At 36.1% G+C, this 26032-nt stretch overlaps 1 protein-coding gene across 3 annotated transcripts in view; it reads right to left on the bottom strand.

Moving 5' to 3' along the window:
• Positions 1-26032, bottom strand: part of SEMA3A (semaphorin 3A) — a 289537-nt gene that overhangs the window by 106840 nt on the left and 156665 nt on the right. For all 3 annotated transcript variants that reach the window (XM_015295177.4, NM_204977.1, XM_040654804.2), the window contains 2 exon segments: positions 17585-17742; positions 14159-14221 (listed from right to left, as the gene is read on the bottom strand). In XM_015295177.4, the coding sequence (XP_015150663.1) occupies positions 14159-14221; positions 17585-17742 (221 nt within the window).

Below are 26032 nucleotides of genomic sequence, written 5' to 3'. Positions count from 1 at the left end.
TTGTCTGCATCTCTGTTCACTCTCCAACTACCTCTGAATCCACTTTTGCTCTCCCCAGGAAAAGAATGTTGTTTAAATGTTCCATATTCTGGACATATTCATAACCTTTGAATGTTCTTCTTTAAGTACAACAGTTTTAGAAAGAAAATTAGACTTTCAAAGGGGAAGTCACGGGTGGAGTGGGTGTTGAAAATACTTTTAGCTTAATAATACAATTGAAAATGAATGAAAAGTTTTCAGGTTTCTCTGTAGACAGGAAAATATAACTTGGACAGTTAATGAAAATACATTTTTAAAAAGAGAAACATTGGAATCACCATAGTGAATCATTATAAATTTTTCCACCTAATAGTCCTATTTCTTATGATGGGCAATTTCATATTAGGAAATTTTTCCTTCTGTATATAGCTAAATACATGTTTTTGTCCTAACGATTGAGTGTATTTATACATGTATACAGCAGAAAGCATAAGTGTTTTCACATGGTACAGAATGATAGAGGTAGGCATTCAAAGAGAAAATTAGGTATATCATGTGGGAGTTACAGCAGTCCTGAAAACCCCGATTCATTTGTCTTGCCTAGCCGTGGAGAGGATTAATCTTCATTTCTATTTCAGTGAATAGTATAAAGTTTCCCTGAGAGCTCTAGGCTCTGCCTTTGGCCTTGTTAGAAGCATCTCTATCTTTCAATCTAAGCAGCTAAGCCCCAGAATCATGTCTGGAACCTCTTAGCATAACCTATGAGGTCTCTCATTTTCTGCCCTCACAGAGCAAACCTCTTTCGATAGCTATCTTTTAAAAATTTTCACATGTAAATACTGGATCTGCCTTTGTAAACTAATCATATTATGAGGCATGATTGCCAATATTCTCGAAAGCACAGCCAAAGAAAGGGATCATAATTTGTCCTGACTATGCTATGTGCAACACTGACAGTTTATTAAAATGAAAATTAAAAGTAGCTAAAATCTTTTCCATCATGTTAGGATATTGCAGCCAAACATATTTTTTTGCAAATCTTTCTGTACTAAAATCCTACTTGTAGTACAAGTTGAAAAACTGTCACAAATTCAGTGTGAATTAAATTCAATGAGGTTCATTGTGTCTGGACAGAGATCTTAAGTCTAAATTCCAATACCAAATATTATATATTATATATAAGGACAGACGGCCTGTTTTTAAGGGAAGATAAAGTGTTAATTAAGCTTTCAAGCAAGACACCCACCACATGAAGATCAATGTGTCTGACACTAACCAAACATACACATTTAATTTTTAAGAGATTTCCAATATTTTTGTATCAAATTGATAGAAGGGATTATGAAGAAAGAGATTAGCCTGAAAAAACAAATTACACAGAAAATGTCTGCAACCAAAGCATGGAAGTCAAAAGCAGAAAGATTGAAAAACAAACACCACAGATATGTAACACTGATTAGGCTGTGTTTTGCCGACTTTTCCCGGACACTTATAAAAATAAAGTCCATCCATCTGTCAAAACATCTGCTCTACATATGAAAATTAAAACTGAATTTAGGTGGGTTTTATGAGTTTCCAGTAATTATCTCTTCCTCAGATGCCTGGAACTTATGTCCTTCTGTCTGGATTACTGATGCAGCAAAGAGTTTTCAATGACATCTTTCTAAGTGGAAGTTTAAGGGGTAAGTCCCTTTGACCAAAAAACATCTAGACTTTTTTTCCTCATTTTAAAGATTTTCCTTTTTGCTTTCAAGAAAAATATCATTTCTGATTATACTGCTTCACATATATTACCACAAAAATGAATGACCAGATTATGTGGGCACTATGTAGAAGACCAAATAATCCACTATCTTCAACAGTTTTCTGCTGGTTTAATCCAGATAAGGATCAGACCCTGTAAAACATTCTTCCTTTATTTCAACCTTCCTGCATAGCCAAGTGATTAAAATATCAGAAGGTTTTGTGTAAATTGGATGGACAAGGGGATTTAAGGCTATCATCTAACAGCTGGGCAAACAAAACAAATACGTGTTTTGTCTCTCAAATCAAAGTGGATGGACGGTTTCCATATTAAGTCCCATGCATGAGTTTAATTAATATGTTTACTTTTTTTTTTCTTCTTCAGTCTAATTAGTTGAATTCTCGAGTGGCAAGGTCAGGGGTATCCATGGAGAGTAAGTAATCCCTCATATTACTGCTGTCATTCAAATTTATCACCTGTTGAAAGATGTTCCCAAGTTATCAGGGAGCTTTTTCGCTCCTCTCTTTTCCTAGGGGGCTACTGCCAGCTGTAATCAGTTCGGTTAGTATTGGCAAAGCATTTTTTTCAGTATGCAACAGCATTGTTTCAGGGAAAATATTTCTGGAGTGACAGTGCAATAAATGTATATTTGTAACTTGTATGCAGAGTATCAGGATCAGCTAGATTCTGCAAACACTTCAGCACATTAGCACGCTCAAAGAGGCCCTCTTTGGAGTGAACTCTACAATGAATATGCTTTCATAGCTATTGCTGCTTGTGTACATTTTTTTTAAATGCAGTAAGATTATTTAAGAATTTTTACTGCTTCCCTCTGTGCGTTACAGTAGCACTTGAAAACATTGATCAAAGTGCACAGTCTTCTTAAACAGGCCTGAAGTAGGAAGGATACAAAGCAAATGTTTCCAGTCCAGTTAAAATGAGATTATCTTTTTTAAATTTCATTTTATGGGAGTAACCTAATTGGTAACACTGCTGCAAAGCCATTACTCTAAGTGCTGCATTGGCAGCAATCGGAATGTTTCCCAGTAATATAAAAATTTCAGAGTCTGACATGTGGGTAAATTATGCCTGGCACCTGTACTCCAGAAGATAACCTTCCAACTGAACCTGACTAAGCAGGTGTATGATTTTAGAGTGGGGGAGGCCAGCACTGCACACAGCTGGCATGAAAACATTTGCAGGCGGTGACTTACTGCTGTGCAAGTCTTGGAGCTGGGATCAATAACTTCATTTCTATTCCTGTTTTCTCATTACTAGATCTTGCAATCAGCAGGTTCAATGTTTTATGGTCCTACCCTCTGAAAGTCAGTTTACAGTGCTGAGTGAAGTTAGTTGAGCAGCTGAATTATTGGGGACTGTGCTACAGAAGGGAATTTCTATTTCTTAGGGATTACATTTCCATTAGCCAATGTTCATCAAATAAACAGATAAACAAATAATATTCTTAAATTAAATATATATATATATATATCCAATAGAAACCTTGAATACCTTTAGGCAAACAAAATATCTAGTCATTTCTATAAATCTATGTTATTTTTTTGAACTGAATTCTAATCCTACTTTAAAAGCATTCACTGACTTTGAGCTTTGAAAAAGGTGGCAGATCCTGAGATCCCGTGGCCCTTGTGAACTGGAGAACTCAAAACCTCCCAAGATATCAGAAATTACACTACTCTTAGACTTGGTCACCACAGCCAACGTTACAGATAAGCACTTGATTAATTCCAATAACTAGATTTTCCTCTGCTCTTGAGATGTGCCCTGAGAAAATTTTGACTGAGTGTGCTGATGAGGACAGATAAGACATTCTTGGTTGCTTAATGCAGCTTACTGTACTTCCACAGTTATCTTCCCAATTAAGTTATGTCTGTTATCTGTCTGATTTTTTTCATATGATAAGAGTTACTGAGAATATTTAAAATGTATAATTTACTCAAGTTGCAGAATGTCAGCTTGAATTCAAACCACTGAAACATCAAGTCAAGGAACAAGAAGCCAACTAACAAAGCATGTGATTAAAAGAAAAACCCACTGAAAAACAGTCAGATATATCCTGATTCCTTCAAGCCACAAAGCTGCATGCCATATTAGCAAATAGTTTTATCATCAAAACACTTGCACAGCAGATGGAAATCTCCTTTGCTTCCTGCTTTGTGTTAGTAAGGGTGAAACAAAAAATGCTTCTCTGCCTGCCTTCCTGTAAATCTGTTGGTCAATACTGGCACTTTGACTCCGAGAACAAAGCACATCAGCGAAATCAGTGAATCTTTGTTGTTAGCAACAATTATCTAGCCTAGCCTGAGGTCTTAAGAAGCAAAGCTTCTACAGATTTGTTCTGCATTTGGTATGTCTAAATTTGGAGATGTATTTCGTCCATAAATCTTCATTCAGTAGACGCAGATAACAACTGTTCTGGACTTAGGGACAGCTAAAGGGAGGCCAAGAAAAGGCTGCAACACAAAATACCAATTTTAAGGACCAGTCCATATTTTTGTACATCTGGTTAATGTGTAGTTAACAAGATAAATGAAAGCCTTTTGTGAATACAGTCCAGCAAGTTGATTTTCAGGATTTTGCAGTGATAATTGCAAAATTGATTGTTGTCCACTGAACCCTTCCAGGAGCTTTATTCATTTCTTCATTTATTTTGAATTGTTATGTTCTTCAGTAGTATTTATTTCCTACAGAACAGAATTAATTTACATAAGGAACAGAAAAAACATTTCAGGAATAATTCAAAATATTACAAAGTTTTGGGGTCAAGTGGCAGATGATTCTTTTCTGACTATAACTTTAAAACAAAATTGTTTTTGCTCTACAGACTAAAGCTGTTCCACATTTGGGACATGGCTTTATTAGCAAAGCAATGAACTATACCATTTAGTTTCAACTCGAGTAGTATCACCAAGCCCAGCAACAATTTAAGTTGCGACCACAGTCTAGATCTAAGGAGTCTCTCCCATTTATCATTTCTATCTGGGTGGGGTGACCACCTGTCTCCGGGAGAAATAAGATTACATTCCGCCTTTCCAAACAGGATCAACACCTGCTAATTGGGTGGAGTATTTCAGACAAACAGGTTGCCAAGCCTATTAAGTGCACATAAGTCACTTGGACTCCATATCAGTCAGCTTGCCTGTATTCAGCATTAGGCATATATTGTAATGGGTACCATTCAGAGATACCTAACATAAATATACTCAAAACTTCTTTGTTGAAAGTAAACATAAAAGTGTGAAGTGCTGAAAGCAAGCAAAAGACTGTGGCATCCTTGTGACTGTTGCTTAGCAATATGTGGGCCTGCAAATAAATATACTCTGTAAGACAGACTCTGAAGTTGCATGTTCCTTACATTTGGATTTGGAAATTAAACTATTCTGAATTCCCAGTCAGTAAAAATTTGGTGCTGAGTAAATTTATTTATTTATTTATTTATTTATTTATTTTTAGAGAGGCTGGGGGACAATTCATGATACACGTATAGTAACCTAAAGATTTTGAATATGTAAATCAGCAAGGAATTATACAAGGGAAAATCAACAGATGAGCTGTTTCAACACACATCACTTTGAACAGTCAGAAGAAGGAGAAAAAAAATGAGGGGGGGAGACATTTCTTTCTTTACTTAGTATTCTTAGTTTTCTTGTTCCACCATCTTCAGAATCCAAAATTCTCCCTACAATGAAAAAGCTTATTCAAAGAATATCTGTTGACATGAAGATGTGGAAACTGAATAAAATATTAGCTTTGACATATGAAATAATTATGTATCATCTCCAAGGTTATTTTAAGAACATTAACTAGTATTTAGCTCTTTTAGTTATTCCAAAAGAAGTAGGATAATATTAGATTTGTATCAAGAAAGGATGAATTTATTTAAACTATTGGGTGGTGGATGCATGTAGCAGAACAAAAGTAAGAAATTGTTTTGTAGACTAATTTAATAGGGAAATAGTGCACATTCAGTGAGAAACTGTGCTGTGTGATCATTGAGTTATTCTTCAATTTTAAATTACACTTCCTTTCATTAAAGAAACAGCAACCTAAACATTTGTCTGTTTGTCAAGAAAGAAAGAACCTGAGACAAATTCGGGAAAAAGAGAGACAGACAGACAGACAGACAGACAGAGCAAGAGAGAGAAAAAGAGAGGGGTAGAAGAGGAGAGGGGGAGGGGGGAAGAGGGAGAGAGAAGGAGAGAGAGAGATGTGAAATGTGAATGGCACCAAGGGAAATACTCTTCTCTGATTATATGAGCTTACCTTGAAGCTCTCTGAAAGAAAACCAGTACTGAACACATCTCTGACTTCTAATAGTTATCAAGTTAATGTTTTTTCTCTGGAAAGAAATGTACAAAGGACAATTTTACTCTGACCATGCTGGGATGCAATAAATCACAGCAAGGAATTACTCAGTCATTTTTAAACAGCAATAGGTTTGTCAAGGCCAAACTAGACTTCATGAAGAATAAACACTGCTCAGAAACTAAAACCTATAATTTGGGAGCAAATTTTCCTTCATTTCTCCTTTACTTTACCCTTCTCTGCTTCTGGGAATTCATACTTCAAAGACAAAGAAGCCATTTCTTCAGGATTGCATAAAATCTAATCAACATAAAGTTTCCTTCCTTCCTTCTAAAGTCACACTTATAATCAAAAAGTTAATCCAGAAATTGGAAAATTAATTTTCTCTTTGATCTGTTTCAATTTGGTCCCTACAGTCAAAGATGTAAATGACTTTGCATGATACATAAATAGGTAAACTATGAACAATTGACAACTTAGTCCTTCCAACTATATCAGCACACAAGTTATTACTTTACTGTTACTGACTTGCCTTGGTCAGTTCATATTAAAAAAGTATATCATAGAATCATAGAATCACTAAGGTTGGAAAAGACCCACAGGATCATCCAGTCCAACCATTCGCCCTTCACCAATGGTTCTCGCTAAACCATGTCCCTCAGCACAACATCCAAACGCTCTTTGAACACCACCAGGCTCGGTGACTCCACCACCTCTCTGGGCAGCCCATTCCAGTGTCTGACCATCCTTTCAGAGAAGTAGTATTTCCTTATGTCCAGCCTGAATCTTCCCTGACGCAGCTTGAAGCCATTCCCTCTTGTCCTATCACTAGTCACCCGAGAGAAGAGGCTGACCCCCAGCTCACCACAACCTCCCTTCAGGTAGTTATAGAGAGCAATAAGGTCTCCCCTGAGCTTCCTCTTCTCTGGACTGAACAATCCCAGCTCCTTCAGCCGCTCTTCATAAGGCCTGTGCTCCAGACCCCTCACCAGCTTTGTTGCCTCCTCTGGACACACTAAAGGGCCTCAATGTCTTTCTTACAGTGAGGGGCCCAAAACTGGACACAGTACTCAAGGTGCGGCCTCACCAGTGCTGACTACAGGGGGATAATTACTTCCCTGTTCCTGCTGGCCACACTATTTCTGATACAAGCCAGGATGCCATTGGCCTTCTTGGCCACCTGGGCACACTGCTGGCTCATGTTCAGTCTAGCGTCAATCAATACCCCCAGGTCCATTTCCTCTACACAGTCTTCCAGCCACTCTGCCCCAAGCCTGTAGCGTTGCCTGGGGTTATTGTGGCCAAAGGGCAGGACCTGGCATTTGGTCTTGTTGAATCCCATCCCATTGTCTTCAGCCCAGCTATCCAACCTATCCAGATCCCTCTGTAAGGCCTCGCTACGCTTAGGAAGATCAACACTTCCAGCTTGGTGTCATCTGCAAACTTACTGAGGGTGCACTCAATACCCTCATCCAGGTCATCAATAAAGATATTAAACAGGACAGGCCCCAGCACTGACCCTTGGGGAACACCACTCGTGACCGGTCGCCAGCTGGATTTAACTCCATTCACCACCACTCTCTAGGCCCGGCCCTCCAGCCAGTTCCTTACCCAGCCAACAGTGTATTTGTCCAAGCCACAGACTGCCAGCTTCTGGAGGAGAATACTGTGGGAGACAGTGTCAAAGGCTTTGCTGAAGTCTAGGTAGACCACATCAACAGCCTTTCCCTCATCCACCAGATGGGTCACTAGATCACAGAAGGAGATCAGGTTGGTCAAGCAGGACCTGCCCTATATGCAAAAGCCTAAATGAACACAAGCTCAGTGTAGCTTGTAGTAGGCTCACCTCCTGAATAGATTCTGAGCCATAAATGAGACATTATGCCAGCAAGTGTTCAAGAACTGGAGCTGGTGCAGATAGAATTTCCTTGTGGGGAAAATGAAGAGATGAACTTCTCTTTGGCACACCCCAAGGGGCAGCGGTAAATTGACCTGATAAACGATGCCTATCAGATGAATTTAGCAGCAGGCTTTCTAGATCTAGGAAGAACTGTGTATTTAATTTTCGGATTCCCTCTTCAGATCTTTGTTTACAATAACACATGAAAATAATTATTTTTGCTTTCTGCCTCCATGTTCTACTATTTTCGCTAAGTCAAGAACAGTAATAAAATGAGTTAAAGGTAAAAGTTCTCATTCATTGCCAACTTAATTATTCCAAAGTATCATGAGATACGAGGGACATTGGCTAAGTTACACACCATATTATTTTACTTTTTCTTTCCTCTTTCAAACTGTTGCACATTGATGGCTTTAGAACTATTTATTTTCCTATGATCTAGGTAAGATCTGAAAAACTTTAGGAATGTAAAATTTAGGTCATACATGAACATTTTGACTTGAGTATTATCTTTATGAAAGAAATGGTGAACTAAATTACAGTCATGTGATTCTATGTACGTGAATCATAAACTCAGTGATTACACCACACTAAAATGCTAAGATGTATACCTAGAATATAGCTATACTGTATGTCCTGTAATGAGTCTACTGCATTTTCTTAAATAAGAAAATGGTTCTGATCTGAAGGTCTTCTAAAATAAGACCTAGGGAGCTATCAATAATAAAAGCTGATCACAGCTGAATTCATGTAACAGTTAACTAGCTGAAGTCTAATGACAATTAAACAGCCCAAGTAGATGTCAGTCTCACACAAATTATAATATAGTCAGTGTTAATACACACAACTGTGCTGACACAGCTTAGCTACTGCATTCAATGACATCGAAGTCTAACTCTTGGCACAAATATAGATGTTCATTTGAGAGAATGCATGAAGAATCTTGCTTGTGCAAAGGAAAATAGCTTGTATCTCATTGTATACCAACATCCAGTTTGCACTAGAAAAATCATACTGTATGCAAAGTATCTGTCATCATCTAATTTGTCCTATATGACATTCTTAAAATATCCCTATTTTGACATAAACATTTGACATATTTTGACATAAACATTTATGTCAAGACCAAAAGGAACCATTTCAACAATTTAATTTAGACTGGGATATATAAGAATGGTTAAATAAATTAGATAGACAAATCACACTTAAAAATAACATCCTAATGTGCACTTCAGAAACACATCTTCGAAGCTTTCAAGTTGTAGAAAATCTATTATACCCTTTAATAGGGATTCTTCTAATTATTTGTGTACCTTGTGAACCACTATTTTGTTTCCTCAGTCAAACCTGGTGCAGAAATGTATTAACAGCAGATTTAACTTTCAAATTTATAGTAAATAAATTCAGTCAACAAATTCCCCTATCTCAACCTGCAAAACTACCCAGTCTTTCTGCTAACTTTTGTAAACCATTCAATCTTTGCTTTATTGGCTTATGATATCCCAGAAATATCAGAGTGGAATTCCAACTGTCTTTTTTTGTAAGTTTATTTGTTTATTTTCCCAGTTACCTATTATTTAATCCATATGTAATACAGAGGTCACCATGTGTTCTTGTTGGGTCGCAGTTGCCTGTGAGATCTTGACAAAAAAATATTGAGGCTCAGTAGGGAGGGACATGACTATGAGCATGTCCACACTCTTAAGTTTCAGCATAAAAGCTGAGAAGTATTCTGTAGACACCTCGTCTTCTCTAATTAGTACCAAGGACTAGTCAGGAATAGTCACAGGACTTAAAAGAACTAGAATAGATCATATGAGAGACTGAGTTCCAGAACAGCAAGAAATCCTCAAAGAACTGCTCATTTCATGGAATTACATAAGCACACAAATTATATTTGTTATTTACAGCTTCTAATTTCTCATAAGCAATATTACTTTTCTGCTTTTGTTATTTTTAATTTATAATTTGTGAAAAGTATAAGAGTTAACTTATATCAGAGAAGTTCTGCTCTACTGCATAGCTGGGGTAAATCTTTCAGCCTTCCTTCTCCCTAGCTTACTCACAGGGAAAGAAATCCAAAGCATATTTTAAAGATATTTACCTATACAGTGAGGAAAACCTAACTAATTAACATAGACTAAGCACTTCAATAAATAGGAGCTAAGAAATACAAATGAGAAAAACTTCTTGAGGAACAGATTCCAGGAACATTAGAGCAGTCCAAGTAGGCCACCCTCCTTGAATCCCAAGCCAGCTGCCTATACTGCGAGCCTGCTGCATCCAGATCAACATGACCGACAATGTCAGTGCAAGGAATCCCTCTGAAGGAGTAAAAATGATGGTAAATTACCTCTTATAATTATGAGAGGAAATCTCTGAGGTCAGAACCGAGGTTAGGAGCAGGGCAGAGACAAGGTTGTACTTGCACTGCAGCTGCTGCAGTGCACCTGGCCTATTAGCGACGACTTGCATTTTCAGCACTCATTTCCCCTGGAGATCAATAATTTTAAAAGTTTTTTAAAAGTATCTCAACGTAGAAGTACAGACTGTCATCTGGAAAGTTTTGAAACATCACAAGTGAGGAGTACCTAATATCTTAACAGTGGTACACTGCTGAAAGCAATATTAAATCAAGCATGTTTCATAGGGCACTTTATTTGTCCTCTATTTCTCTTGTTCTCACTAATGAGAGACTGTTGAGTTATTTTCATGGCCTTCATATTTCACACTCCCAAGGTACAGACAATGTTTTTAGGAAAAGATGAAGAAGGAATAATAAGTTTCTTAAGTGGTCTTTATCTCTAATTGCAGCTAAAGAAGTTATTCTAAATACTTTATTAGTACTGTATTGTATTACAGCAATAAAAGGAAGCTGTAAATATTCCAAGATGATGACCTGAGATGACCAAAATATACATAGGTCACTCCGTAAGTAATGCCTCTTATCTATTGCCATGGAAACTACAACAGATACAAAGAGCACAGTTACACTATTTGATAGAGCAAATTCTCAGCTACAAAACACTATTTTTCAACAGAGATACTACCGTTAGCTATGCATTTTCACTAGCAACGTGCAAGAGACTGCATGCCATGTTTTGTAAAAACCATCACCACCAGAGATGACCCTCTGTTTCACAGTTGCTAGGAAAATGTTGCCCACACAGTTTATTTTTCATCAGCTGAAACAGATGGAAATCAGAAGGCACGAAAGCTAGACAGTACGGAGTGTACGGTAAGACAGTTCTGCCATGATTGACCATGTGATCCTCAGTCCTCAAACTGGCAAGGAGCCTAGTCTCATCATGTTGCAAGTAAAAGGTTCTCCTCTTCTCTGGACTGACTCTGGATGTTTGAGTCTTCAGTTTCATAAGTGTCATGATGTAGTGGTCAGAGTTGATGGTTGTTTCAAGTTCCAGGAAATCCAGAAAGATCACCCTTCTATTCCAAAAAACAGTGCACGTCACTTTAGCTGCAGAGGACTGCATCTTAAACTTTTTCTTGGATGGGGAATTCATATATCACCACTCCATGGATTGTCATTTTGACACTGGCTTGTAGCGGTGGCACCACATCTTGTCACCAGTAACGGTACAAACCAGGAAACCATCACCTTCAGCCTCATATTGGCTCAATGGGTCGTGATGGACTTGCATACAATGTTCTTTCTGTTTCTGTGTGAGCATTCATTGGACTCACCTGGTGCAAACTTTGTGATATTCCAACATTGCCATCATACACCTTCCAACAAACTGAAGCCAGTATTCAACTTCATATTCAACTTCCCTGGTTGTTACCTGCCAACTCACATGGATGGGTTGATCAAGACACTTCATTTAGTGATGTGAGAGCTGTGCGTCACCATCCAGAACGTGGTTTCTCTTTCTTGTCACTGTTGCTATTGAATAAATGCACTACTGACTGCCTCACTGTGCCAGCATCCACTGTTTGTCCTTCACAAATGTTCAGCAAGCATCCATGAATTTCAATGAGTGCAATTTTTTCTGCATAGAGGAATTACATTACACACCTTTTCTTCATATGCACTTCCATGTCAGACGCCATTCTGTCAGACTGCGCTTCTGCTGCAATCTGTCATATGGCAACCAAATGTAATGGAATATTGGTGGGAAGGTTCAACATCTACTGCCACACCACCAATGTCAGACTGACGTTGTGAGCCAACATAATAAAATAGGAGACATTACTTTTGGAGCAGGCCTAATATATTCCATCTTTGTATGATAACTGGACCCACATTAAAAATGACTTATTCATTTTTTTTATTTCTCACCTCCATTTCTAGAGAAGTCTGAAAATAATTAAAAAATAACAATAGTAAAAAAATGCCACATCATCCTTAACAATCCAAGTATGTGAGAAATATTTTCCAAAATGAATTATCTGGTTCTTGCAATAGTTTCCTGTACTACTGTGCTACTATTATGCCACATTCTTTCCTCAGTGCTGTGCTCATGCTTTTTATTTTCCTCTTCCATCAACTCATGAGTGTGTTGCTTCTAACGCATAGGTTCATAGCAGGCAGATAATGTGCCAGGTCATACGCAGCATTGTAGCAAAGTATTGGCTACCCCTTTTACTTATGATCAGTGGATGCAGCTGCCTTAATACCACAGGATGCAAAAGATTAAAGATGGATAAATTAGTTACAGTATAAATAGACCTTCCAAGCTTACAGAAGTAAAAGAATGGGAACCTGGATTTCCCAGCTCACTCCATTTGTAATATCTTTTTGTTATAAAAGATACTTTATTATAAATGAAGATGGAGATGGATTAGAATCAGCCTAGTGCAATGTACTGAACTTACTGTACTGTTCTGAATTTTTAAAAATAAGTATCAAAAGTTAAAATAATATGCTTTCATTCTCAGTGCTGAATCTTTTATTACTTTTCTAGATTATACCAAAAGCTATAAAAAAAACTACTTCATGTAATATTGTAATACTTAGAATAAGATCAAGCTGTAAGGTTAGTTAAGTTGCCCGGAATTTTAACCATATTTTTAAATATTTAACATTAACCTTTTTTTTTTTTTTTTTTTTTTTTAACCTTGAAAATTAGACCAACTAGTCCTCATTTTTAATATGCTCTGAAAATAATTTAACATTAAGTAGGATAAATCTAAACATTTTATTTCTATGTAGTGAGGTAGCTTGCGTATCAGACACTGCAGCTGCCCTTTCACATAAATAGTTTATCCCACAGTTCTTAGTTTTTTACCTAGATCCTCTACTGTTCCCAAATAGCTTTTAAGGAAGACAATTGTCCTCTTTGTCTTAGGTAAAGAATGATGAAATTTGTTTATTGTGACCTAGGCAATTATTCAGATGGAGCTCTCTAGAGGCATATGGATGGCATCATGAATATTTTACAGAATCATCCCTGAAAATCAGGCCAATAGCATATACACACACAGCCAACTTCTACTCTCAGTTGTACCTTGGTAATCACAGTGATTTCTCATTTGAGTATGCCATGCAAGTATTTATTTTGATTATTTTCTTCCATTTCCTTTCTTCAGCCCCGTCTTCCCATTTCCCATACATTCATTATAAAGGCAACAATTATTCTCAGTGTTGAGTTACTTGGAGGATACTGGCTATTTCTATCCTACCTGATAAGTACAGGGAATAAGACATACAGAGGAATGAGGGAAAATGTACAGAAAATTGTGTCTAGTGTAACTGTGTCTATCCTGAGGTACCAAATGCAGAATATTAAAACCATTTTGATCATGATCTTGCTAAGAACTCAATGTGGGGGAAAAAAAAAATAGGGAAAACTGTTGAATTCAGTGAGATGCCAGAAAGAGAAAGATGTACTTGGGAATCATTGCGGGTCTGAGACCTGCAGGAGTGCAAAAATAAAGCAGAATGTCAGTAACCTGAGATTAGAAGAACATGATGCAAGGGTTAATATTTCTCATCCTGATGTCTCCTTTCCCTTCTGTTTCTTGAGAATAAACTTCTGTTTTTCCTTACAAACCTTAATTTCATTTCTATCATTTCCATTTAAAAACTTCGTCCCTGGTCATGAAGGTAAAATTTAATTGTATAGAATTAAGAAGTTTGAGGTAGCTCAGGTATGTGGCCTTATAGTTTAAGAATTAACACAATAAAATCTAATAAAATATTTAGAACGTTTTATAAAAGAAAAAAAAATGCTAAAAAGATTTGTACTTACCAGAATATCTTTTCCAGCCCACTTACACTCATCCCTTCGGGAATGAGATACAGGCCAAACAATCTAAAGACACAGAGAAAAAATCACGTTATTTCATGCTTCAGTAATCACAAATTGCAGACGAAGTGTTACACTGTCTTCACTCATTTTGTCTTTTGTTCATTCTTATTTCCTTTTCCTTGACGAAATTTGCCAACAAAGAATTGAAATGATAGGAGCAAAATAGAGATGAGAAGAATCACAGAAAAAACAATCTTGAAATATAATCTATATTATGAACCTCAGCAGTGAATCTTGAATATGAGTGAAGAGTTGACTCTATTAATTGAGTATTCTTCCACTTTTAAATCTGATGTAATGAAATGGAGACCCAGAGCAAAAAATTGCAGATACTTCCTTGCAGTAAAATCTGATCTATGTGAAATACAATCTCAAATTAAAGTTACAGCATTGTAAATGAAGCATTTTCCTCTTCAGTGTCAGTACTAGTTTGGTATTTTTCTAGGTTTAGTTAATTAAATACTAAAGAAGAAGCTGTGATATTTGAAAAGTATCGCACCATTGAAGCAGAAATGTTTATTCTGTTCCAAATGAGCTACTCAAATATGCATAAACTTAAACGTAGGTTTACTATAATGTTTGCTTTGCAGAAAATGAATCTCACCTCATACTGAGAAAATCCAGAGACCCTCACAGTCAATTATTCATGGGTTTGGGTTTTTTTTTGTTTGTTTGTTTTGTTCAGTTTTTTGTTTTTGTTTTCATTTTCGTTTTTGTTTTGAAAAGCTTTTAGGAATTATATATAGAATAAAACATGATCTTCACATAAAATGCTAAGCTGCTCATTTGGGAGCCTCAGATAATGCAATATAAATGGCCACGAGTCTGAATTACAACCATGACGCTCAATATTGTTTGTCAAAAGAAAGTGAAAAGGAAAGTATTCAAAAAGAAACAAAACAGAAAAATAATGAATATGAGTGACAGAGGATGAAGGAGATGTTATATGTATCATTCAATAACACAGTTTCCAACCGTGTTTTTAAATTTGGAATTTTCTTAAAATGTAATAAAATCAGAAAACAGAAATGAATGTCAGAGGTCTATACAATAATGTTGAAAGTTTTAGAAGCGCGTTATCTCTCAAAATATTCCTGTTCCTATTCCAGGCTTAAAATATGCAGAGATGTGAAAATTAAAATTTACTAGGTTGAAAAACATTAACCAAATTTCTCAGATCCCCGAGAAGGACCGGTTCAAGTTCAGTTCAAGTTTTAGGCAAAAATTCTTCTCTTAATTAAGCCAATATTTTAATCTATTAAATGAATGGCTAGCTGTTATTTTTCCCAATTCTCACACCATGGTATTTTCTCTATTTTGGTTTAAATGTCAGCAAAATTGAACCATCTTTAAGCAATGGAAGGAAGTTGGGCAAAAACACCAGGAGGCCTGCCTGGATGAACAAAGAAATGCTCAAACACAAAATAGAAACTTGCAGAGGGTGGAAGCAAGGACAGATAGCCTGGAAAGAATACCAAGAAATAGTCCATGCTGCCAGGGATCATGTTAGCAAAGCTAAAGCCCTATCAGAATTAAAACTGGACAGGGATGTCAAGGTCAGAAAGAAAATCTATAGGTCCACCAGTGATGAAAGGAAAAACAGGGAAAACGTAGGCCTTTTCCAGAAGGAAATAGGAAGCCTGATTACTGGGGATATGGAAAAAGCTGAGGTACTCAATTACATTTTTTCTTCAGTCTTCATCAGCAAGTGCTCTAATCACTGTTCAGCTACAAGGTCCCCAACATAAGAAGGACCTATTAGAGTGAGATGAGAGAAGGACCACAAAGATGGCTGGAGCACCTCTCCTGTGAAGACAGGCTGAGAGTTAGGGTTGTTCAGACTGAAGAAGAGAAATACTCTGGGAAGACCTGAAGGCTCCTACAAGCAAGCTGGAAAGGGACATTTTGCAAGGGTAAGTACTGATAGTACAAGGGGTAACAACTCTAATCAAAAAGAGGATAGATTTAGATTCGATATAAGGAATAAACTCCTTATTCCTTATAGGCACTAGAACAGGTTGTCAAAGGAAGTTGTGGATATCCCATCCCTGGAACTGTTCAATGCCAGGTTGGATTTGACTTAATTTTAATATGCTGAAAGGTGAAGTTTAATTGCAGTACCAACTTAGTTGTTATTTTGATTGAAGTTTCTTGAGTGACCCTCCTGTCCTCAATAAGCAGACCCCAAAATTGTTTAAGAATTTTGTTTATTCTTAAAACTAAAGTCCAAGTTATAAGTCTCTTACTTAAATCTGTAGCCAACTTTTAGTTCCATATAATCAACAGCAATTCTTTATTTAATACAATAATATTTGCATAGAATTTCAAATAGTGTTCTAAACATATCTGAATAGCCAAGTAAGTAAAATACAATCCCTGCCATTCTACAGAGTGGTTTTCTGCAATGGACACACCTTCTTTCCTTTAATTACTCCAGATGTTTTGCACATTAAACCATGAATCCCTCAGAGAATTCAAATAAATTGCTAGTTTCCTTTATAGCTGCTCTAAAGAGAATAGAAAAGAAAATACCCAGTTTTCCTTTTATCCTTTCTCCGTAGAGAATACAAATGAATAACCTGTCTTCTCTCTGAACAAAAAACACAAGGTATTTATTGCTATCATCTTAGGAAGCTAATAGTGAAACGGGCAAAAGGTCAGGAACACCAAGAAAAAAATGCCCTGGTATTGAAGCAGTATATCTCTCCCAAAAGAGTACTCCCTGTATTTTAAAATGTGCCATCAAAATACTTAAAGTTTACCTTCTTAGTGTTTTGTATCATAAAGTAAATTAGAAAAGAAAATGTTTTATTTAGGCTTCAAGAAAGCATATTCCAGAACATCACTGAACTATTTGTCAAATTTTCATTTGTCTCCAACTTTTACTGGAAAATTATACTTCTCTTCAAGAATACAAAGCTTGTACAAATCTATTTCTCTTTTATTAATACTTAATCTATTTTGGTTTATGAGCATCAGGAGTAAATTGCTTTAAAGCGCTGGGCTAAAAATAAGAAATCAACGCAGACTCGTGAATAGATTCTTTCCATCTGCAAATGAAGAAAAATGAGGCCTTTTTTGTATACTTTCATAATTGTATGTTTGTTTTTAACAGCAAATACGAAGTATGTCTTGTTCACAAATTAGCTGGATTATTCATTTATGACTTAAATTTCCATAGTTGGGGAAAGTAAAAATTATTCAACACTTATAGGCTCATAATATTTTTCTCTCCATAGAGTTGAGAAATGTTTCGCTGTTTAGCCATAGTAGTATTCCTGATATACAATCACTTACTACATAAGTCATATAGTCCTATACAAAAATGTGAAACATATAAAACATATAAAACATGACTAACTGTACCTTTTGATATTCCTTGATGTTAACCAGGTTGAAAGAAAATATGTGGTCTTTTGCTCCAACATACAGCCGACTTCGTTCTTCATCCAAGAGGAAAGTATGGTAACTGGAACTATTAGCTAGTCCATTGAAATTGACTATATTATTGGATTCCAACATTTCTGCAAGATAAAGATAATGTTTTCTATTTTAATCTGAAGAATACAGATTTATGTTTTTACTTGTATGGATTTCTATATATTTTTTTTAATTCTTATGGAATGAAAATCTGAAAGTATTATGTACTCGGGCCTGTGAGTATTTTTATATGAAGTATTTGGACTCAAACTGCTACTGAGATTCAGCTCTACACAAACAAAAGTCATCAGCAAAATCAACTAAAATTGTGTATGAGATTTTAGATAGTCAAAATTCTATCCATGTAACTAATCAATTGTTGGACTAAGTTCAGCTTTGTTCAATTAGTGATATTTACGAGCATGAAGCTGAGGATGATCAGCTGATAAAAAACACATCTATACTTGAAGACTTACAATTCTAACATACAGAACTGCTTCACACATCTGTAAGTTGTGAGAAAGAGGATAAGAAAGACTAGCTGATGAGTTAAGAAGACACACGCAATCTTTTTCTCTGTGTATTACTATCATCTCAGCTTACAGATACTGGGAATTGTGTACTTATCCATCACAGGAATAAAACTAGATAAGTTAATTTTACTTCTTTTTAAACTTAAGAAAAATTTTCTAGTCCTCATACTCCTCACAGAACTTGCCAAGAGTAGGATTAGTTTAAGTGCAAGAATCCACAGAAATCCTCTCAGCTATACACAAACATTAACAAAGATAAATTCATTTGCCTGAAATTGCTGTAAAATATTTTTCCATACAATAATACAAAGTGTACTAGTATAATCTTTCATGAAAGCACCCTTTCTTCAGTCCTGTCTACCTACATTCATACTGGGACCAAAGCCAACTTTATCGTTTCAAGTCACATATGTACTAATGAGTTACTGATAAGAAACTTTCCCCAGGATGAGAAATCCTACGTGGTTCAAGCCTTGACCTGGTGATACACAGAACCAAATTTAGGTGCAGAAGCAGTTGCATCAATGCCAAAACAACTCCTCACACAACACCCATGGGGATGGGCACAGATGAGAGAGGGGTCAGGCACATTTGAAGCCAAGAGCTTGGAGCACGCTCCAAGAGAGGACGTGGTCAGACCTCTAGGCAGCTAGCATATGTGTCATGACCAAACTCCGCCAAGGCAAAGACATCTGTCTTTCCACTTAAGAGCAGCTGTTAAATGTCTAGCTTCTGCTTAGTGGTGCAGCTACCTGCTAAGACTACTTAGTTTTCAACAAGTTCACTTCAATTTTCTATCAATTCAATTAATTAGTGAGTAAATGATAACATACCCTATACAGATAAAAATGAAGGTGAAGCTGCTGTTATAGAAGAGGCCTCTTCTCCTTTTTTTTTTTTTTTTTTCATAACTTTTCTTCTTTTTCCCCCCTTATTTTACTGCAACCAGGACAACAAAGCTGTTGGTTGAAAATTCTTTCACAGAATCTCACCATCTCCAACTCAGTAGTCCCAGAGATGTTAAACCTATTTTTCACATTTGCATATACCAGGTAGATTTTGAAGCACATGTTCTATAAAGGCTAATGTGGAGAGAATTAATAGGCATTCAATGAACGTAAAGATAACCATAAGAATATTAATTCTTCAGCCTAGATTTGTCCCACTATTCTTTGCATTTATTTGAAAAAACCTCTCCCTAGAATCAAATAGTTCACTGATGTTAAAGTAGAGCAACATATCAGACCATGTGCTAAATTTTGTTCCTCATTCTCTTCTTTCTGTACTGGCTAAATATATACATTTTCAATCTATAAAACTCATACTGCTTGAGACCTTTTTTTTTTATTTTATTTTTTTAAGGTAACAGGAAAAAATCAAATAATCCCAAGCAGTCTTGCAGTCCTGTCAAAATAATTCTTCTGGCTTCCTGCCAAGTTTTAGAATTTGACTGCATTGTCCTCCAGTTCACTTATTTGCATTTTGTTAGACTTTACTAATTCTCTTTACATTGTAATGACTGATTCAGATGTTGAATGTCGACTTACTGAATAGCAAGTAATGCAGATGATTGACTGCTTAACTTGTCTTAGAACTCTCTTGGCTAGAAATGCTTTGCTGTCATCTGTATCTGATCATTTTTTTTATAATATAGCTGTCAGAAGCCTTTGTAATTTTTTCATCTCTCTTAGTCTGAACTCACAGAGGTGTGATTCTGCCTTTTGTGGCTCTGGATAAAAAAAAAAAAATGTCTGCTGAAGTCAAAGTTACACAAATGTGAAACTGATATAAATGAGAAGATCACTTAGCTACTTGGTTTAAAGCAAGTCTGATATGATTTTTCTATTGCAGAACTTTAAATATTCATATATATAAATGGTAATTAAAGTTTTCTTTCTTTTCTAATATTCATGAAAAATTCCAGATTGTAACATTGAAATCTAAAGTTTATTGTGATCAAGAATAAATGACATCACCATCTTTACTGTTCATTTATCTTCACATTGTAACATAAAAGTATAAAGGTACAAGTGTGTAGGGAAATAGTTTTTTTGTGTTTTGTGTTTTGTTTTTTGTTTGTTTTTTTTTTTCCATTTTCTATGACTCTTTGGAGTATGTAAATGTGTTAATGGTAACACCAGTGGATTTTTTTTTTGTGAAATTTCAGTATGGAGTAAAACTAATAGCTGAATCCCCATTACTTTCCATAAGAGTAGGACATTTCTCCTGGACATTGTAATTTGGCACAGGGAATACAGTCGTTTCCCAATTTCCCATGAAAAAAAAGAAGTTAGGCCTAATCATAATCAAGGCAGTAAAGTTTAAATAATGTGAAATCAGGTTTCTCCTTCTCAGGAATCAAATAGAGAGTATACGTTAAGGAGAAAAATGACATTTGGATGCTGTTGATTCTCATTCACTGATAATTTAATTAGGATATGGTTACAACAAAACTAAGAGATGAAAACCTAAATAATGTCTGTATTTCCTCTACTGTTTATTCTAAAGTACATGTATTTCTCCAGTGATTAATGTAGCTTTACATGACATTCTGGAAAGTGCTCTTGAAGAGCAAAGCAATGACATTTGCACAATCAATACAAATCAGGTATTCAATTTCCTCAGATTAATTAGTTTCAAAGTGTTTACCATCTAGTGTTTTTTTCAGTAACCAACCAGAGACTATTGCTGAGACAATGAAAGAAACAGCAGTGACAGGGCACATTCCCAGAAGGTCACTGATATCCATCAATTCTGTTAAGTGTCGATCAGACATGTTGGCAACGTGCATGGCTGATCAGTGCTAAAATAAACCGAGATTTACAACAAAGATTGCATTGCAATGACAAGAGGGAAATGATGAATGCCCTCAGTAAGTCAATGAAACTAATACTGTCTACTATGCATACCCTAATTCTTTTCCATTTTTCTTGTTCATCTTAAAGTTTGGCATATCTTTTACCTGTGCAGATATGCAATGGTTGCCTATATTAAAATTCCTTTACTCATTTTTTTAAATTCTTTTATTCTTTTTCTAGTTATTTTTACTGTAAAGATTATAACATTGTCTCACCAACTGCTAAAGTCAAGAACCATTAATTCAATAATTGCTCAGAGAGCATTTTCTTATTTCTTTTTGACACATCCTCAGCTATCATCATTTTTGTTGCTTTGAACTTTTCCCTATAAAGCTAACAACTGCACATTACAACTTTACTATCATCTATAAAATTATATAAGAAGTAAATTTAGAGTGAGTGATGATATTTTGAAGGCAATAAAGACTTCATTGCTTTTGTTATTAGTGCTTGATACCCACATTTATTAAGAGTGTTGCAGGTGACCCAAACTAACAGCTTGAAATGCACCATCTGTTAAAAAAAAAACCCACTGAATTATAGCAAAATTTCAGTTGTGATGAACATTGAAACCAACTGGAGTTCAAGTTTCTCAAGATTTGTGGGCCAGCTTTTGATAATGAGCACTTCACTTTAACAACCTAAAATTCACAGTCCCGACTTGCTTTGCTTGTTCCATTTTATTCCCTTTTCTTTACTAGTGTCCAAGCCATCTTAGTATTTGACATTCTTTCTGTGTGTCTCTCTGTAGTCTTTGTATGGTCTTTTTTAACTGACATTTCTGTTGATCCAGTGTGACTTGTGTCAGAACATTTACTTTGCCAGATCAACCTGGCAAATTTACACAAGAAAACCACTCCTAAATTTTTCCTTCCTTTTAATACATGATTATTTAATTTGCTAATGGAACTTCAATTTAATAGTATGCATACAGAAAGACGATCAAATTCCTAAAGTGAAATCAATGGAAATACGCATGCAGAAGGAATGTGGATTTGGTTTATTTTTATGACAATTTTGTCATTAAGGAATAAGCCAGAAAACCACAACTATAGATAATATGAATACAGTTGGGCAGATCCTGAGGTTTGTTTTATCTATGGTGGATATTTCACTGTAAACCTTCATTTATGTCTGTGTTCCTTCAATGGAGTTTGTCAAATGGAGAGCAAAACAAAATAAACACTCTTATTTTTTAAATTTATCTATGACCAAGACAATATCTTTTTAGTGTGCAGATTTTCTCTGTGTTTCAAATGAGAAAATTCATGAGCCTTGGATTGTGATCCCCTTATAGTCTTCACAACCACATGCCAGTCAAGATTTTTGCTGATAAGAATCAAAAATCAAAAACTCATATCTATTGCTAGAAAAATCCAAGTTTCTTCACGAGGATTCAGATCTGGCCCTGACCTATTACTGGTGACTCTGCAGCGACTGGATTACACAGTCAGTTCTGCTTGTCATAACATGCTTGAGAATCAAATGAGTGGGTTGTTGGTTGCGCAAAATTCTCAACCTTCATTCCTTTGCCTAGAATGATAAGATCTCATTGTATATCTCCTAGCAGTAGATAAAAGATGAGTCAGTGCATATTATGCCATCAGAGATTTTGCTGAATTCTGAGCAATGCCTCCCACAACGTCATGCTAGAACATTTCCTTCTTCTCTCGCCAGGCTTTTACCTTGGCTACAGAATATCAGGTGGCTGCATGTTTGCACATGCATTTGTTGCTTACACATGCATATTTGCCTATTCTTTATATCAGCTTGTATATCTGTCTAAATAGTCCCAGATATAAATTAGTCATTACTCTCTGAGTAATTATTTGCTGATTTCTAAGATACCAATTCTACTGTGCAAAGAAAGGAGTGGATAGTCTAACTTTTAACCTCTTCTATAGCCTCCATATTAATTGTGATGAATGTCAATGGTGAAATCTGCCCATCAAAAAGGAAAGGTAGGACAGATTCCTGCAAGTCATTAGCCAGCAGAGAGTGCTTGACAAAACCAGGGACAGTACAGGGAAAAAGTACAAGATTTGTTCTATCATTCCTCCATCCCAACTAGACAGCAGCTGTGATACACACAGGGAGGTTTCACTGATATATTCCTATACTACAAACACTGACAGGAACTGATTTGGGTGCTTATGAGGTATCTGAAGTTAGATGAGCTTGTCTGCATCCCAGGTCTGATGCTGAGTGACACACACATCCAGTGGCCTGAAATATTTTTGTTTGTTTGTTGTTGTTTGGGGAGGGGGAGGAGGGGGAGGTTGAGGAGGAAAGATTTGGCACCTTCTCTGATATTACTGGGAACTTAGGATGAGGATCTTAGCAAGGAAACTCTTGTTTTGGTATGTCTTTAATTCATCAAACTATCAGCAAAAGATTTAAAAAACAAAACAAACAAACAAACAAAACAAACAAACAAAAAATAAAACAACCCAAACCTCAAAAACTTATAATTTCACATAATTTTAGAATTATGTTACTTGAGAATATCAAAAAGAAATCATTTTTATTTGAACTGAAACAAAATGCAGGTTTACAAGATGCATGAACTCACACAATGAAACAGGCTGTTTATCCATTTTTAGTAATGTAAAAAGAAAAATTTTGCAGTCAGTACCTTCAATTTTTTTTTTTTTTTTTTTTTTTTGGGGGGGGGGGTATGGTATTAGCCCAACAAACTTGAAACTACACAGCATTTGTTGTTAATGGCAATTAATGGCAATTCTGTGTTATTGTAGTTTGAATGAGATAAATTGCGGGTAGAAAAGGGAGGGTTATCTTATCAGTAATCAAAATACAATTGGAACAGAACCTCTCACAGCTGTTCAATCTATCCCAGCTTTCATCCTCTTCATCTACCTTATCATAACAGTTGCCAATCACCTGATTTCACTGAACTCTACTGGAAGGAATAAAAGAAAAACAGAACCATTATTTTTGTTGTAATACTTTTGTTTCTGAACATGTAGTTGGAAACATAGTTCAGGGAACTGAACTGAACATTGTTCTGGGAACTATGTTTTCCTTACAATTTATCAATTGAAAGTAGCTGGGACAAGATATACAGTTTTTAGTGTGCTCATGATGCAATCCAAGATTTTTAAATGAAACACTCCTGCCTACCTTCCACTATAGCAAAGAAAACCTGAGAGCCATGAGTACAGCTTGATTAAAACCAGATACTTGGAAAGAGGAATGTTGCACCAATGTTTTGTTTCACTTGCACTGGCATAAGCATGGACTCCTTTGACTTGATTCAAAATACGGATGCATATGTTTTTTATACTGTAAAACTGAGAGTAGATTTTAGTTCATTAATGTCAGCACTATTTAGCTACATGACAACCCTTAGAGTGTTCTTGATTTGAATAATTGAAGGAGTCACATGATATTTTAAAGACATAAAGCATTTAGATTTCAAAAGCTAACCTGTTCGCCTTTTATTAGTTGCACATTTTTTTTGTCTCTGAAAATGAATCCAGATTATACTTATTGCTCAGAGTTGTTTTCTTATAAAACATAAGAAATATTAACCTTTGAACTAAACAATGACTTGTAAAGCTTGATTTCATACATTTGTAATGTTATTTGTAATATCTCATATTATGAATTTGATTTTGTGCTCAAGGTTTTGGTATATATTTAACTGTGAACTTTATAAGCAGTTAAACACTACATTATTATAAAATCAGAGATAAAAATACTATCTATAACATTTCTTTTTTTCATGTAGAATCTGATTTAACTAAACAGATTTCTTCCTAAGGGAAAACTTGTCTAGCTTAAGGTCTGAGTAGGAAACATCTTCACTACCTCCCATTTGTGTCCTAATGAGCCCCTAGGTATTAAGGGCAACTTCTGTAACCCTCACGGTTCTCTAAAATATGGCAAAATAATACAGTAAAACAATAAGCTAATGAAAATTGCTTACAAACATTTCTTATCTTGTGGATAAGGAATTGTCTGGATGGACAGATTCAGGGAATTACAGTCAATGTTTCTGTGTCCAGGTGGAGATCAAAGATGAGTAGTGTCTCTTGGGTTCATATTGAGTCTGGTACTGTTTAATACCTTCATTAATGACACAGACAGTGGAATTGAGTGCACTCTCAGCAAGTTTGCAGACGGCATCAAGTTGAGTGGTATAGTTGGCAAAACAGAAGTTCCAGAGAGACCACAACAGGTTTGAAAGGTGAGCCTCCATGAACCTCATGCATTTTGACAAGGCCAAGTGTAAGGTGCTGCACCTAGGTCAGGGCAATCCCATATATTAGTACAGAATAGGAGATGAGTAGACTCAGAGTAGCCCTGCAGAAAAGGAGTTGAGGATATCAGTGGATGAAAACTTGGACAAAAGCCAGCACAGTACACTTGCAACTCAGAAATTCAAATATATTCTGGGCTGCATCAAAAGAAGCATGACCAATAGGTTAAGGGAGGTGATTCTCCCACTCTGCTCAGCTCTTGTGAAGCCCCATCTGGAGCACTGTGTCCAGGCTTGAAGCCCCACAGCACAAGAAAGATATGGAGCTTCTGGAGTAGGTCCAGAGGAGATCCATGAAGATGGTCAGAGGGCTGGAGCACCTCCCCCATGAAGAAAGGCTGATAGAGCTGGGCTTGTTCAGTCTGGAGAAGAGAAGGCTTTGGAAAGAACTTATTACAGCCTTTCACTACTTTTGAAGAATCTTATGAGGAAGCTGAAGATAAACTTTTTATAAGGGCATGTCGTGAAACTGCAAGGGGTAATGGTTTTAAACTTTAGATATAAGGAAGGAATTCTTTACTATGAGGGTGGTGTGGTACTGAAATATGTTGCCCAGAGAAACTGTGGATGTCTCACCTCTAGAAGTGCTCAAGACCAGGTCGGAAGTGGCTTGAGCAGTCCCCATGAAGGGGATTGGATTACATGATCTTTAAAGGTCCCTTTCAACCCAAACTTTGAGCAGTGTGGTCTAATGGGAGGTGTCCCTGCCTATAGTGGGAGG

The sequence above is a fragment of the Gallus gallus genome, chromosome 1 (genome assembly GCF_016699485.2).
Source record: "Gallus gallus isolate bGalGal1 chromosome 1, bGalGal1.mat.broiler.GRCg7b, whole genome shotgun sequence".
Classification (NCBI taxonomy): domain Eukaryota; kingdom Metazoa; phylum Chordata; class Aves; order Galliformes; family Phasianidae; genus Gallus; species Gallus gallus.
The sequence above is the reverse complement of the archived record's forward strand: the minus strand, read 5'-3'. Positions and strand labels throughout refer to the sequence as shown.